This window comes from Cyrtonyx montezumae, unplaced genomic scaffold (genome assembly GCF_038088225.1).
Source record: "Cyrtonyx montezumae isolate F1298 unplaced genomic scaffold, pur_monq_1.0 scaffold_31, whole genome shotgun sequence".
In the NCBI taxonomy this organism is placed as follows: domain Eukaryota; kingdom Metazoa; phylum Chordata; class Aves; order Galliformes; family Odontophoridae; genus Cyrtonyx; species Cyrtonyx montezumae.
In genome coordinates, this window is record NW_027072036.1 from 5,346,055 (window position 1) to 5,360,312 (window position 14,258).

Genomic DNA, 14,258 nt, shown 5'->3' on the forward strand with positions numbered 1-14,258 from the left:
CTCCTGACCCCCACGGCCCCGCGTGCTTCCCCAGTGTGACTCCTCCCTGTGTCCCCTTGCTCTCCCCCCCCTTCTCTGCATCCGCTGACGGAGCCACCTTAACCCGCCCCCTTCCCCCCCCCCCCGTTCCTGCTCAGCCCCGATCCCCGCGTGCCCCCGTTTGCACCCCGCTGGTCACCCCCCAGAGCCGCGGATCCAGTGGGGAGGGGGACAGTACGAGCCGCTCACCGCCCCCTCCTCCTCCCTGCTTCCTCCTCCTCCTCTTTCTCCCCTCTTCCTCCTCCTCCTCCCGCCTCGCAGAGTGGAGCCGTTGCGAGGCGGCAGCCTCCCCAGACCCCCCCCCCCGTTGCCCCCAGGCCACCCCGGGCCCGGCGTCCCGGCACCCACAGCCCCCCGAGCCCCGCGGGTCTCTGCCTCAGTTTCCCCAGTGCGGTGACAGCAGTGCCGGGGAGGAAACCAGCACAGCTCTGCACGGAGGAAGCGGCGTATGCTTTAGGTGACGACGCAAACGGGACGGGGGAGGCTGCACGGTGGGGAGGGACGGGGGGGCGGGGGGTTCCCAGCCGGGCTGCGCCGCTCAGGATTTCCCCTTTCTCCGTCCAGCCCGGCCCAGCACCGCCATGGAGTTCTCCGAGCTGATCAAAACGGCGACGGTGGAGAGCGTGCTGCTGTCGTGCGCGGGGCAGCCGGCGGTGAAGGGCACTCTGTGCATCACCAGCCACCACCTGCTGCTCTCCTCCTGCCCCGGCGGTGACGGGCAGCCCAGCGCCGTGGAGCTCTGGCTGCTCATCCGCAACGTGGACGCCGTGGAGAAGAGGTGGGTCCCTCCCCACCGCCCTATGCCCCCTCTTCGTCCTGTCCTCGATGGGGGGGGGGGGGATTCCCCTCTGTTCTCCCACCGCTGCAAAGCCTCTCCCCTCCTCTTCCCCGTGGCCCGTGGCAGTGGGCATTGACCTCCTCTTCTCCTCCGTGCCCCAGAGTGCAGAATGTAGGCTGGTACCAGCCCCCCCGGAGCAGCGGCTCCCCACGGGACACCAGGTTTGGCTTTAGGTGCTCTCAGCTCCTCCAGCTTGCCCGGCAGTGCCCGACCTCACGCAGCTCTGTGGGGCGAGGACGGGCAGCTGGTGGCAGTCACAGCTTCAGGCACACCGAGAGCCACCGGGAGCCCCGCGCAGCACTGTGCCCTGCTCACCCCCCAGGACAGAGGGCAGCTCCGTGCTGTCTGCATGCACGGCCCCTCCTGCCCTGACCCCGCTGCCCTCCCCAGGCTGGCCGGCTCCTCCGGCACCATCACGTTGCGCTGCAAGGACCTGAAGGTGCTGCAGCTGGAGATCCCGGGCATGGAGGAGTGCCTGAACATCGCCAGCTCCATCGAGGTGAGCTGTGCCAGGCTGCAAAGGGTTAGCAGGAGCAGGTGCTGCCCAGGTGTTTGCTCTGGGTCTGCCATTGACGTGGGTAAACACTCAGCTGCTGGGCTGTGTTTGCATGGGGCACCGGCGCTGCCGAGTCTTGGATGAAGGAGCAGGGATGGGGTTTGCAGAGGGGACGTTCCCAGCCTTCCCCAGCTCTGCTTTGCTCTGCTGCAGGCCCTCTCCTCAGTGGACTCTGTGATGATGATGTACCCCTTCTTCCACCGTCCGCAGAGCCTGCGGCTGGAGGAGGGGTGGCCACTAACCCCCCTGGAGCAGTACTTCCAGCAGATCGCCACGCAGGTGGGCCTGGAGGGGGGGCCCGGTGTCACATCCCACCCGTGAGCAGAGGGAAGGGGTGACCGGATTGGTCCTTTACACCTGGGAGGGGGAGCCAGCTCCCTCCTCCCACCCTCACATCTCCCCCAGACCACCCAGTGGCGGCTGAGTGATGTGAACCAGGACTTCACCACCTGCCCCACGTACCCCCCGGCTGTCATCGTGCCGGCGGCCGTGAGCGAAGAGACCCTGCGGAGGGCAGCCCGGTTCCGGCAGGGCGGGCGCTTCCCCGTCCTCAGCTACTACCACGCCAAGAACGGCACCGTGAGTCCGCACCCCGTCCCATCCCCGTGCTCCCACCCCGAATCCTCGCAGGCGATGCCCGCAGCCCTCTCCCCGCAGGTGATGCTCCGCAGCGGGCAGCCGCTGACCGGCCCCAACCGCAAGCGCTGCCCCGAGGACGAGATGCTGCTGGGGTCAGTGCTGGACGAGGGCGAGCGGGGCTTCATCATCGACACGCGCTCAGCACAGGCAGCCAAGCAGGCACGGATGATGGGAGGGGGCACGGAGCCCAAATCCTCGTACCCGCAGTGGAAAAGGCTGCACCGGCCGCTGGAGCGGTGAGGGCTGTGCTGAAGTTCTCAGCTCCGGTCCTCAAAATCAGACCCGCAGTTCCTCACCCACCCGTCCTTCCCTTCTCCCCCTCCCTCCCCAGCGGCCGCCCGCTGCAGGAGAGCTTCATCAAGCTGGTGGAGGCCTGCAACGACGCCTCGCTGGGCATGGACCGCTGGCTGGGCCGGCTGGAGAGCTGCCGCTGGCTGAGCCACGTCAAGGCGGCCCTCAGCACGGCCTGCCTGGCTGCGCAGTGCCTGGACAGGTAGGGGGCTGCCACCCCACATCCCTCCCCCCGGGACCTATGCACATGGCACAGCTGGCAGTGCCTTGACTTTGCCCGCAGGGAGGAGAGCAGTGTGCTGGTGCACGGAGCAGAGGGCACAGACACCACGCTGCTGGTGACAGCGCTGGCACAGGTGATCCTGGAGCCGAGCTGCCGCACGCTGAAAGGCTTCCAGGGACTGCTGGAGAGGGAGTGGATCCAGGTGAGGGCAGAAGGAGCTGAGGTGGGGGTCCTCTGGTCCCCTCCAGCCCGATTACCACCACCATGGGGTCCTGCAGGCTGGCCACCCCTTCCACCTGCGCTGTGCCCGCTCTGCATACTCACACGCACGGCTGAAGCAGGAGGCACCACTCTTCCTCCTCTTCCTCGACTGCGTGTGGCAGCTGAGCCGGCAGTTCCCCTTCTCACTGGAGTTCAGTGAGGGGCTGCTCCTCACCCTCTTTGACAACGCCTATGCCTCTGACTACGGCACTTTCCTCTGCAACAATGAGAAGGAGAGGTAAGCAGCAGGGACATGGGGACAGCACTGCCCCATCAGCAATGCCACTGTGCCCCAGAGCAGACCCTCAGTCCCAGGTGCAGACCCCTGGGTCACCACCCCAGCTGAGTCCCAGGGACCGAAGCACATCTCTGCTCTCCTGTAGGTGTCTGTGCAAAGTGAAGGAGAGCACACACTCCCTCTGGGCCTGGCTGGACCAGCCCGAGGAGAGGAAGAAGTACCTGAACCCCCTCTACTCGTACAACCCACTGGTCATCTGGCCCTCGGTGGAGCCCCAGAGCATCCAGCTGTGGCAGGGTAAGGAGGGGTGGGTTTTCCCAGCTCATCTGGGTTGCACGCAGCAGCTCTGCTCGTCCCTCCTGCAGCAGGACACAGCTGAAGTGACACAGCCCCTCGTCCCCTAGGCTTGTTCTTTCGCTGGATCCGCTCATCCCAGTACCTGGATGAGGCGTGGGCAGAGATATGGCAGTTGGTGGAGGGCAGCAACACACCTGTCAAGGAAGGCACAGAGAACAGACTGAGCCACTCGCTCTCCGACCCCGCTGCCCAGACAGAGAATGAAAGATGAGCAGCAGCACGAGCACCTCATCCCCCAGCACCAGGGACTGATGCACTGAGGCAATGCTGCAGCTGTGCAGAGCCCAGAGGAGCCTGCACGTACCAGAACTGGAGGGACATCCCTGGGAGAGGGGGACAGACTCCACTGAGCAGCCTGTCAGCCACGCAGCCTGAGCACGTCGCAGTAAAGTGGTCTCTCTGCTCCTGCTTTCTGTGTGTGTTCTCTGGCCAGAGCTGAGCAGTGCTGGGCTGTTCCTGCTCTGCTGCCCAGCAGGATTTCAGCAGCTCTCGATACCTGGATCTGGCAGCAGTTTTCCCACGTGTCCAGCAGCTCCTGCTGCAGTGTATCTGGCTCGTGAGCCCTGCCCTGTGACCAAGGCATGGTTGACACTGCAAAATCTAAGCAGCAGAACACGCTAAGCTCACAGCAGCCTCTCCACAAAGGGCACACTGACTGCAGGCTGTGTTACATTAGTCACTCCAAACTGAAAGCCAGCCTGGGACATCTGCCCTTGAACCTAGTTTCAAGGAAGGAAAGAGATAGAATCCCTCCAGCCAACAAGACAGAGGGACGGGGGCTGGAAGGATGAGGATTTGCAACACAGCCCTCCTAGTGCAGGAAATAACTGTTCCATGAGCAAAGTTGGCTTGGGGTCAACCCAGCAAATAAACAAAGCACTTGAACTGGGTCCGTGTTATCTGGAAAACAATGACTGGCAACTGCATTTCCAGGCTGTCTGCAGACCCAGCACTGCGAGGTGTGGACTTCCAAGAGCTGCAGCTCATCACTGGGAAAGCGTTAACCTGTGCCTGGGTGAGGACAGAGGCACAGGGAGCAGCTCTGCTGCTGGGCAGAGAGCAAGACACTGCCAACAGAGCAGGGAAAGCAAAGCAGACACGTTCACTTCATCCCAGACCAAAAAAACAAAGGCACTCTTCCTTGCGTTCAGAAAAGATTTCTATTTATTTCCTGGTGGTTTTTTTTCCCTTCCCGCAGGTCAGGAAGTCACCATCCTCAGGGGCAGGCAGGCAGCTCAGCTCCTTTCTGGCCATTCATGCCATTCTGAGCTGGCTGTGTTTCCAAATTCCCACCTTCATACCGCCCCTGAGTTTGGTGCTGCCTCCTGCTGCCTCCCGTGGAGCAGATTAACTTCAGGCCTTACAACAGTGCTGCACTGGAGCCAATGGGCTGAGCAACGGGTTGGAAGAGGAAAGAAGAGAATTCATCCTCCTTTAAGCTTCAAACTCAAACTCGAAGTACTGGGGATCAAAGTAATGGATGCGAACGTAGCCATCTTCACCACCACTGCTGTAACTGTAAGGGAGAAGAGAAAAAAAGTCACTGATCCTGTGAGGAGCTCACCGTGAACAGGTTTAAATCAGCAAGAGATGGAATCCAAAAGCTAATGAAAATATTAGCCAAAATGTGCAGCCAGGCACCACTGACCCACGCAGGCAGTGTGATGGGAGGCAAACGGGGTGGAATGGCACAATAAGGGAAGGTGCTGGCTCCATTCCCACTGCACTGTGTGTGAATGCAGCCACATCCTAACCAAACACAGGCCACACCTTATGGGGCATGCTGGAAGACCCACAAAGATCCTCACCTCTTCCCATCGGGGTGAAAAGCAACACTATTTATTGGACCAAAGTGACCCTTCACTCTGCCAAACTCTTCTTCAAAAGCCAAGTGGAAGAACCTTGGAGAAGAAAGAAGGGGGGAGCCTGGTTAGGGACACGGTCAGAGATTCCTCAGAGAAGCTCTGCAATTTTAATAACTCTCCAAACACTGCCAAGAGTAAGATGCTCTGCAAACAGCAGAGTGCAACTCAGCCCTGCCAGAGGATTGCACCAACCTTGCCTCAAATTTGCCAATCCTGGTGGAGGTCGTGGTCACATCCATGGCCTCCTGCCCACCACCAAGCACGACCTGGAATGAAGAAAAGCCACAACACTGCAGTGCTGCTTACACCAAACATGGAACAACAGCCAGGGAAGGAGGGAGCCCAGCCCTGAGGAAGCCTCCCACTAACCCAGCAGAGCCTGTGACAGCACTGATGTCCCCTAGGCCCCATCCCAGTCACTGTTTAGCACAGGCTGAACTGGTGACACTGTGCCTTCTAACACAGGAGCTGCAGTAAGACTGCTAGAACAAGTGGGCTCATTCTTACGTGATCAAAAATGGGGGAGAGTGCAGCAGAGTTCACTGGTCGCTCTGTCCGGAATGTCTTCAGGTGTTCTAGTGTTGTGCAGTCAAATAGCTAAAATGCAAAAGGAAGAGAGTAGCAGTCCAAGTAACTCAAGCAGATCCCAGCCCTTGACTTCCAGTCCTCACAGGAGCAGATGTTGGCTCTAAAGTCATTCCTGGGCATCCAAATTACAAAGAAATTTCTCCGGAATCCCAAAATATAAACCCAAGGTAATCCTCACCTCTAGCACCTTCTGGAGGTGCTAATATGAAGCTTTTGTTTTTGCAATATGCTAATTTAACATGGTGATGCTTCCCCATTCCCTATGAACCCTCCCACTAAGCTTTGGCTTTACACCTGCTCACATTCCCAAAGAGCAAACCTCTGAGGCAGACACGTCTGAGCACAGGTCCTGTAAGCAGATGTCAGCAATGCACTGTGCTCCCAACAGGAGCCCTCACCTTGGCGGTGTTATCCTTGGAGGCAGTGATGAACATGGTCATGTCCCTGGAGGTCTGAATGTCGTTAATTTGCTTGGTGTGCTCCTTGATGTTTGAAAGCTGCTCCCCTGACTGAAGGGTAAACAAGGAAGTTTCGTGAGCTGGCAAGCCAAGTGAGCATATATACAACTTCTCCACTAAAAACGATTTTAGATGTTGCTGTCAGCAGAAAGATGGGCATCGGGATGTTTAGTTAGCTGAAGAGAGACTTCACCTTCCACGAGGCCACTGGTTTGAGCCAAAAAAAACCACATTCTACCCCATGATCACATCAGAAACACTGCAACATCCTCTCCCAAGTGCTTCTGCCTGAGGGTGATGCTGCTCCGTATCACACTGACCTTGGCACTGAACTGGTTCAGCTCTCCATTCTCGTGTCCTGCAATGATGAATTCTCCCAAAGGGCCCCACACAGCACTAGTGATTTTAGAGTCACTGCAGGGGATTTTCATGTAAGGCTCGTTGTTCTCTGCAGGAAGGAAAGATGGAGACAGACAGAATGGCACCAGCTCTTGGCAGCCAACACTTCCCCTTGTTCCTGGTTGCAGGCACAGGCCCAGACTCCTCACCAATCTGGCTGGAGTCACGCAGGTCGTAGAAGCTCACAAAACACTGATAGCCCATCTGCTTGTCTGTGGAAAACATGATGATGTTTCCTCCAAAATCAAAGCCACACGTCCTGACTGCTGAGCTGGTCTTCACCAGAGCAAGCTGCTTTCCTGGACACAGAGCAGAATCCATCACTTCACCTGGTCTTGCATTGCAAAATTAATGAAAGCGATCAAATAAAAGTCCAGTCACAGCAAAGACAGGAGATTCAGACAGAGCTGACAAACAGGTTGGGTGACTGGAAGGCACTAAATGTGTGCCTGGGCTACCTGAGCAGAGAGGTGAGTGAACTGACTGAGAGCCAGGCAAATACACAAACACCCAAGTAAGGACTCAGACCTCTTTTGGGGGGCAAACAGGCACACACTGTACACAGACTCCAGAACAGGACAGAGCCATGAGTCAGGCACAGCCATGTGGAAGGGGAGAGCCATACCTGTTTCACAGTCCCAGAGCCGACAGCTGTTATCTGCAGAGCCAGTGAGCACATGTCGTGTGTCCCCTTGGTCAGCAGTTAGGGAATATCAGCACATTTGCAGCCCCAAAAGCCAATTATCTCGTATTTATACACAGGATGAAAAAGCTGAAAAACTGTAGGGCTTGGGCAACTTCCATTACAGGAGTGGCAATAATCCTGTACAGGCAGTGAGTTCAAGTGCTCCCATTACAAAACCCACAACCTTCCTTTTGGGATGACAGAGAAGAAGACTACTGCTCTTTCCTTGGCACAACTTTGCATACTTTCATATCTACTACCCCCTGTCCATGTTGGAAAGGGAAAACCTTGTGCTACTCAGCCACCTTTTTTGTGCTCCCAGGGCCACCTTTGGCCAAAGCAATGAGGCACAAACGACAGCAGGTGGATGTGCAGCACACACTGCTCCAAACAACACCCCAGGAAGAAAGAAGAGCACAAATACCCAAGGGATGGCATAAGGGAACATTAAATGCACCGTGGCTGCTGTGTGCTCACCACACTACAGCAGCTGAGAGAAACCACCTGTGCTGAATCACCCCCATGAACGAGAGAGGACAAACTGGTTTCACTGTTCAAAGGATACAGTCTGCATCCACGCACCACACAGCTCCTGTGTGGCCATTGTAGGTGCCCAACCTCTCTCCATTTACCGAATACCAAACGTTGACGATCTAAGAGAAGATACAACAGCTCAAGCACCCCTCTCACGGCGCTGACCAATTAATTTGGCTCGTTAATTAACCACACTCCTCTATCTCTCCACCCTCTCCCCCCACCCCACGCATAGGGGGGGTGGTTTCCACCACAGGCTCGGCCATACTCACGGGATCCTTGGCCACAGTGAAGAGCAGATCTCCCTCGCGGTTGTATTTGATCTGCGTGATGGAACGCTCGTGGCCCTGCAGCAGGATCGGCTTCTGCACGGGGAGCGAGGGAAGACGCCATTTAACGCTCAGACCAAGCAAGGCCTCGGCCCCGCCCGGGGCTCTCGGGGAGCTGTGGGGGCGGCACGCTGCCGGCAGCCATCAGCCCAGGACCCCCGAGCGGGGCCCCGCATCGCCCAACCTCCCCCTCACCATGGCGGCGCCGCCGACGGAACCGATGCGCGAGGAGAGGCGCCCGGAACCGCTTCCGGGTCAGAGGGTGCGGGAAGGCGGAAGTCCGTCGCTGTCGCTATGGCGACCGCGGGTGAGCTTCCTGCTTCGGGGCGGGCGCGCGGCCCTGAGCGGGGACCTTCCCCAAGGGTGGGGGCTCTGTCCTGAGCATTGCGGCCACGCAGGCCCCGGGGGGAGCATGGGGGGTGGGAGGGGCTGCTTAAAGGGGGGACGTGGCCGTGGTTTTGTGCTGCTGTGGGAAAACTTGGGCACAGCTCGGGCCTTCCTGGCATGGGGCCCTTCGTGATGGGACACCCAGTGTGTGCCGAAGGACTGAGCTGAGGTTGTGCCGCAGGAGAGGCAGCGGCGCTGGTGCTGGTGGCTGTGCTGTGGGGCAGCACCGGGCCATTCCTGCGGACGGGTGCAGCCGGGCTGGAGGATGTGCAGCGCCGGGGCCACTTACAGCAGCTGCTGGCAGAGATCAGCTTCCTGGGCCTCAACTACAAGGTGCGACCCCGGCTGGGTTCCTGGGCAGGGAGGTGTCACGGGACCCTTCCTTTCCACTTGATACTTTCCATCTATCAGGAAATGTATTTATGCTCTGTAGTGTTTCATTTACTCACCTGTAGCACTGCTCTTCCTATGCAGAACTTAGACTATTTTGTAGAAAGGAGGTCATTCGCCCTCAAATTTTACATGAAGACCTGTCTGCCTTCTGCAGACTGGGGATCCAAGGCATGAAGAGGTCACGAATAGCAGCTGAATCACCAGTGAGCTGCATTTCTGCTACCAAACACAGCACTGAGCATGGATCAGGGCTCCTTTGGTGCCTGCTTGCTAGAGGCAGTGTGATGGTTTTCCATGCAAACAGACCTGTCTTTTTCCTGCAGTACATGGTACCGTTTCTGCTCAACCAGTGTGGATCGCTCCTCTTCTACCTCACCTTGGCATCTGCAGGTTAGCTTTCATTGCTTTGTGGACTGGGTTGATCAGGATTTTGGGAGGAGCTGTACTACTGATTAGCTTGGTGTTCTGGCTAACCATCAAATAAATGTCTTATAATAACACATATCTTACAGTTTTTACAAGATCATCCATTTCAAACTGTATTACAATTGTTCAATTTCAGAACTGTCCCTGGCAGTGCCACTCTGTAACTCTCTGGCTCTGATAGTCACACTGATAACTGGAAGGATTCTGGGAGAGGATATCGGTGGTAAAAGTGAGTTACACTTGAAACATTTTGCCACACTGTCTTCTGCATCTTTTTGCTATCTTAATGTTGTGTGCTTCCTTCTGGTGTCCCAAAGAACAGTGAATGCTGATACAAGCACTGTAACTAGTTAGACAGTTTTTGGAAACTGAAAAGGAAGTGGAACTGACTTGTAAGGGAGGATGGATAGTGAAGTTAAATTGGCTGGAACTTGCTCTTGTAAGCTAGCAGAACTTACAGACCTAAGCCTTCACTTAATGATGTATTTAGCCATAACAGCATAAAACCATGACAAACAGAAATGTCCCATAAGCCCCAGAATGTCACCACCCATCCTTCTTTGTGCCCCTTACTCCATACACTAACATCATCCTTGAAATAAACTTGAACACTGAAGAACACCAGGCATAGAGCATTAGCAATAAGTACCAGTTTGGCTCACGTCCACTTAGACTATCTGTGTATGTTCCCAACATAGGATTCTGTATTTCTGCAGGGGCTGTGGCAGGGATGCTGCTCACCCTCCTGGGAGTCACACTCTGTGTAGCTGGTTCTTGATCAAGGCACGGTGAGCAGAGGAAACCTGTTCAGAGGTAATCCATGGCTGAAGAGGGGAGCATCTGGCTCAGCAGCAGCACATGTGGCTCAGCTGCCCCAAGGAAGCTCTCTGAAAGCATGGGTCATATTCTCTGAGTACTAGAGTGGAACAAGGCATGTTGCAAGGATTTTTTTTTCTGTGGGTGTTCAAGACAGGGTTTGTTCAGTGCTGGAAGGGTAATAATGGGTTAATAAATCAATGAAATTGACCTTATAAGAACATCTGATCTTTTACAGAAGAAATCTATGTAGGAACCTTCCCTTTCATGGCCAAGCATATGAAAGTTCCTGACTACTGTCAGCTGCAGTGTGCCAGCCCTTTACACCAGGGTGTACTACACAGCTTTTGTCCACAGGGATCTTGTAAAGTGCCTCTCACTTGTGGAATAACAACAGTGCAGTTTGTTGCTAAGGAGATCTTTTTCTTTTCAGTGAAATAATCAATCCAAAATACCAAATAGATCACAGGAAGAAAAAATCTGTTACACTTGTAATTATTCAGCAACAGTGGGGAGGGAAATAGAGAGAACCTTGTGCTTACGCATTTCACAGAACCGTTAAGTGGGATAAATACTGTGGTGCATCATTTTGGCTTTTGGTATAAGATGTTCTGCAGTCTCTGCAACTCTCTGGAAATGGAATAAGGATAGAAGTGAGAACCCCTCCAGAAAAAAAAAATACCAGGGAAGTCTTACATGTTTACTGTGGTGGGGAGCTGTTATTCTCACAGTCCAGAAGAAGGGAAGTGTTCATGACCCAGAAAACAACCTCTTGACTTTCTAAAATGCAGAGCTCTGCAGTTACACCCTGTCCTTTGGTTTCTCAAGTTCCCCCTGGTGGTTACTTTCATCTTTACACACTCTAGGGGGAAGCACAGAGATTTCTAAACTGTGAGAAAGCTAAAAGACTTCCCCAAGCAATTGCTATAAACTATTGTTTGATGTGTTCTGTAGTCCCTGTAGCAGTGAGAGACTGAGCAGGGCAGAAAATTATATCTCACAGCAGATCAATGGGTGCCTCTACCTTTGTGTTTATCTGCTTTTACCTCCCAGGCACTTATACTGAAAGCTTTGAAGCCACATTCTCTCTTCCTAAACTGCCATCTCATTGAACAGAATTCAACCCTTGATGCAGACAGCATTGAATGGGAAGGCTATGGGAAAGATGGCTTCAGCTGAAAGCCACTGAGGTGATTCTTTAAACCTCTCAGCCATACCCACGTACCAGAGTGTCCTCCACACAGAGTCCTGGGGCACCAGCAGCTCCAAGTAAGGCAGCTTTCTGTACTCCTCAGTTCCCACTGCCACATAGTAGTTGCCATTCACCAGTTCCTCCCCACTGGACACCTGCACACCATCCAGCGTGCACAGCCTCACAAAAGAGACAGCAAAAGGTTCAGAGCAATACCAGGGGAAGTCACAAGACAGAGAACAAAACCTCAGAGTGGAAGCAAGTAAGTGCAAAGTGATAAATGGGACCGAGATGAGGGCTAAGGACACTGGTGTTATCCTTGATTTAAAGATGGGAAAGCTGAAAAGCAAATGAAATTTGCCAAAGCATGCTGGAAGCATCTCAACTCACGACCCAGTAATGCCATGCTCAGAGACCCACCTGTTAACAGCTCCACTGCACAGATCAACTTTCTCTGTCAGCATGGCCAGGAGTGCATCCCACTGCAATAGAGTGCTCTTGGAGATCTTCAGTTGGAAAGGAGGGCTCAGCAAATCCCCATTCCGAAAAACACTACAGCAGAAACAATCCAGAGCATGCCATGAGACAGCGAGAGCAGAAATGCAGTAGTAACAGTTATGAAGACATAACTCTCTGATCCTGGCAGCTTTTCAGTGTCACTAGACACCTTGAGATCCGTAACTGAGCCATAGGTGTTTCTGTTCAATTTCCCCAGTTGAGGTGGTGTGTGTTCACAGTGTTTACAACAAAGAGCTCTGGCAGAAGGAGGGATCTGTCCCTGTGGGGCAGCATTAAAGTTGGACATTAGGGAAAACTTCACCGAGAGAGTGGTCAGGCACTGGAACGGGCTGCACACAGAGGTGGCTGAGTCACTGTCCCTGAAGTGTTCATGGATCGTGCAGATGTGGCACTAAGCTTAGCAGGGAAATACTGGTGGTGGGTGCACAGTTGGACTGGATGTTCTTAGGAGTCCTTTCCAACCTTAATGATTCTATGATTCTCAGGATCTCACACAGAAATTCCCTACTTCAGCCTCCAGAAGTGTTCCCAGATACCTCCCCAGGAGGGCACACTGAGGCACTTACTGCACTGTGAGCTGGGTGGGCTTCCGCCGCTGCGCTGCAGGGTTTGGCTTCCAGGAAGCTGTGGTGCAGGCCTAGAGACAAGTTCAGTGCACAAAAACAGACAGCTCTGGCACGAACCTTCCTGGGGCTCTCCATTTTCTCCACCAGGAGGTGCCTGTGCTGCCTTCACACTTGCTGCTGCTAGGTGGGGTTTGTTGTCAGCAACGTGAAGGCCTGGGGAGCTTCTTCACATCCTTGAGTGCATTCCAGAACCCCTGAGCAGATCTTTCTTCCCTTCACCGTTAAGCAGCCCCTGCATCGTCTCACATCATCCTACGGACTCCTGTGTCATTTTCACAGGCTCTCTGCTGGACACACTGAAGCCTTAAATCTCAACTTTTGTTAGAGCAGTGGCAGCTCCCAGCCAGACCTCCTCGCTCGGTCTGCTCCTGCCTGTCCACGCTCAGCTCAGACTCACCTGCACACCACTGCTGTTTGTCCCACGGAGCTCCTTCCTTCCAGGATTTAAATAGCTGTGAGAACAAGAGACGATGCTGCCCTGTACCAACCAGGCAGTGACTAACGAGCAGTGAGAAAACGACCAACTGTTTTGTCTTGATTCATTGCCAGTTTGTGTGTTTATTATTTGGGTCACGTTTGGAAAAAAATCCTTCCGTACTTCATCTCATGAGCTTCCACAATTTCAGATTAAGTTCTATTTAAGAAACTCCCAGTCAAACACAAACCATTTCAAATATGCATAGTAAAGACATCCAGAACATTTTATTCCTTTGAGCTAAGCTCTGATGAAGGCCCCAGGAACTGAATGCTGCTAAATCCAGCCTGGATCACCTCCTCAACAGAATGCAATATGTAGTCATGGAGCCAAAGTCACCCAGCACACACATATCTCACACATCCCCTCAAGAGTGCAGTAATGCCATGAATCTCTCAGCCCTCTGTATTTCGGGATGAACCAGAACAGCTCTGCTTCACACAGGATTAGAAAACAAAAGAAACCTCCACTAAACCAAAACAACAGTACTTATCAGAGCGGAAACTGTGGCTGGCAACTCTGCTAGAACCTCCCACACCCCACAAAACAAGGTGCACGTGAGGCAAAGCAGCACCAATCACACACAGCCAGCTGGAGGCTGCACATCTCCCCCAGCATTTTTTCTTCTGAGGGTCGCCGACCTTATCAGGAATACATGCATTTTCCAAGCAACTTGAAATACACCCAGTAAATTCCACGAGGGAAAGAAACTCATCTCTTTATACATTTTTCTTTGGGTTTGCACCCCTTCTACCTATTCCCCCCTCCCCCCATTTACATCTCAAAGTATCTAGAGCTGCTTACCAAACCCAGACACCAAAGGCACCATCTACTCACTCAAGCCTTTGGAACTTTTCAAAGCCTGCAGCCACATACTGGCATCCATCCTGCAGGTCAGCCAGCTCAGCAACACGATGGCCGTGCTTGGGTGTGTAGAGATTCCTCACAGCCAAAGGTGCACAAATGCTTTTGGTCACCTCATTCAGAAACGCCTCAAAGGTCAGGAACTGCCGCTGGCTCACTACAAACTTCCTCCCATGGAAGAAGGGGTCACCATTGCGATACACCACCACGTTTTTGGCTGGATGAGCCACAGCTAAGCCACGGGAGCTCATTCCTCACGG

At 54.3% G+C, this 14,258-nt stretch overlaps 4 protein-coding genes across 6 annotated transcripts; 2 read left to right on the forward strand and 2 right to left on the reverse strand.

Annotated features, from left to right (window-relative positions):
- The first annotated feature begins 372 nt into the window (after positions 1-372).
- LOC136053748 (myotubularin-related protein 9-like) lies at positions 373-3,717 on the forward strand. Of its 3 annotated transcripts, none has more exons than XM_065744640.1 (12): positions 373-496; positions 604-817; positions 979-1,038; positions 1,268-1,376; positions 1,587-1,712; positions 1,839-2,012; positions 2,091-2,308; positions 2,404-2,565; positions 2,647-2,788; positions 2,865-3,085; positions 3,231-3,382; positions 3,490-3,717. In XM_065744640.1, the coding sequence occupies exons 2-12, from the start codon at positions 621-623 to the stop codon at positions 3,651-3,653; spliced, it is 1,725 nt and encodes a 574-aa protein (XP_065600712.1). In that variant the 5' UTR covers positions 373-496; positions 604-620; the 3' UTR covers positions 3,654-3,717. The 3 variants fall into 3 exon arrangements, with proteins under 3 accessions (XP_065600712.1, XP_065600713.1, XP_065600714.1); XM_065744641.1 differs by having other exon boundaries at positions 1,644-1,712; XM_065744642.1 differs by lacking the exons at positions 3,231-3,382; positions 3,490-3,717 and having other exon boundaries at positions 2,865-3,089.
- A 921-nt stretch (positions 3,718-4,638) lies between these two features.
- EIF3I (eukaryotic translation initiation factor 3 subunit I) lies at positions 4,639-8,499 on the reverse strand. The gene is made up of 11 exons (XM_065744688.1): positions 8,496-8,499; positions 8,244-8,336; positions 8,003-8,090; positions 7,378-7,443; positions 6,902-7,051; positions 6,674-6,801; positions 6,294-6,404; positions 5,815-5,904; positions 5,500-5,573; positions 5,251-5,343; positions 4,639-4,958 (listed from the first exon to the last, which is right to left on the reverse strand). The coding sequence occupies exons 1-11, from the start codon at positions 8,496-8,498 to the stop codon at positions 4,877-4,879; spliced, it is 978 nt and encodes a 325-aa protein (XP_065600760.1). The 5' UTR covers position 8,499; the 3' UTR covers positions 4,639-4,876.
- Positions 8,500-8,507: 8 nt separating this feature from the next.
- TMEM234 (transmembrane protein 234) lies at positions 8,508-10,485 on the forward strand. The gene is made up of 5 exons (XM_065744714.1): positions 8,508-8,607; positions 8,869-9,020; positions 9,404-9,470; positions 9,643-9,735; positions 10,223-10,485. The coding sequence occupies exons 1-5, from the start codon at positions 8,595-8,597 to the stop codon at positions 10,282-10,284; spliced, it is 387 nt and encodes a 128-aa protein (XP_065600786.1). The 5' UTR covers positions 8,508-8,594; the 3' UTR covers positions 10,285-10,485.
- Positions 10,486-10,819: 334 nt separating this feature from the next.
- On the reverse strand, positions 10,820-14,253 carry DCDC2B (doublecortin domain containing 2B). Its single transcript, XM_065744718.1, has 5 exons — positions 13,972-14,253; positions 13,057-13,111; positions 12,600-12,670; positions 11,935-12,066; positions 10,820-11,694 (listed from the first exon to the last, which is right to left on the reverse strand). The coding sequence occupies exons 1-5, from the start codon at positions 14,247-14,249 to the stop codon at positions 11,442-11,444; spliced, it is 789 nt and encodes a 262-aa protein (XP_065600790.1). The 5' UTR covers positions 14,250-14,253; the 3' UTR covers positions 10,820-11,441.
- Positions 14,254-14,258: the final 5 nt, after the last annotated feature.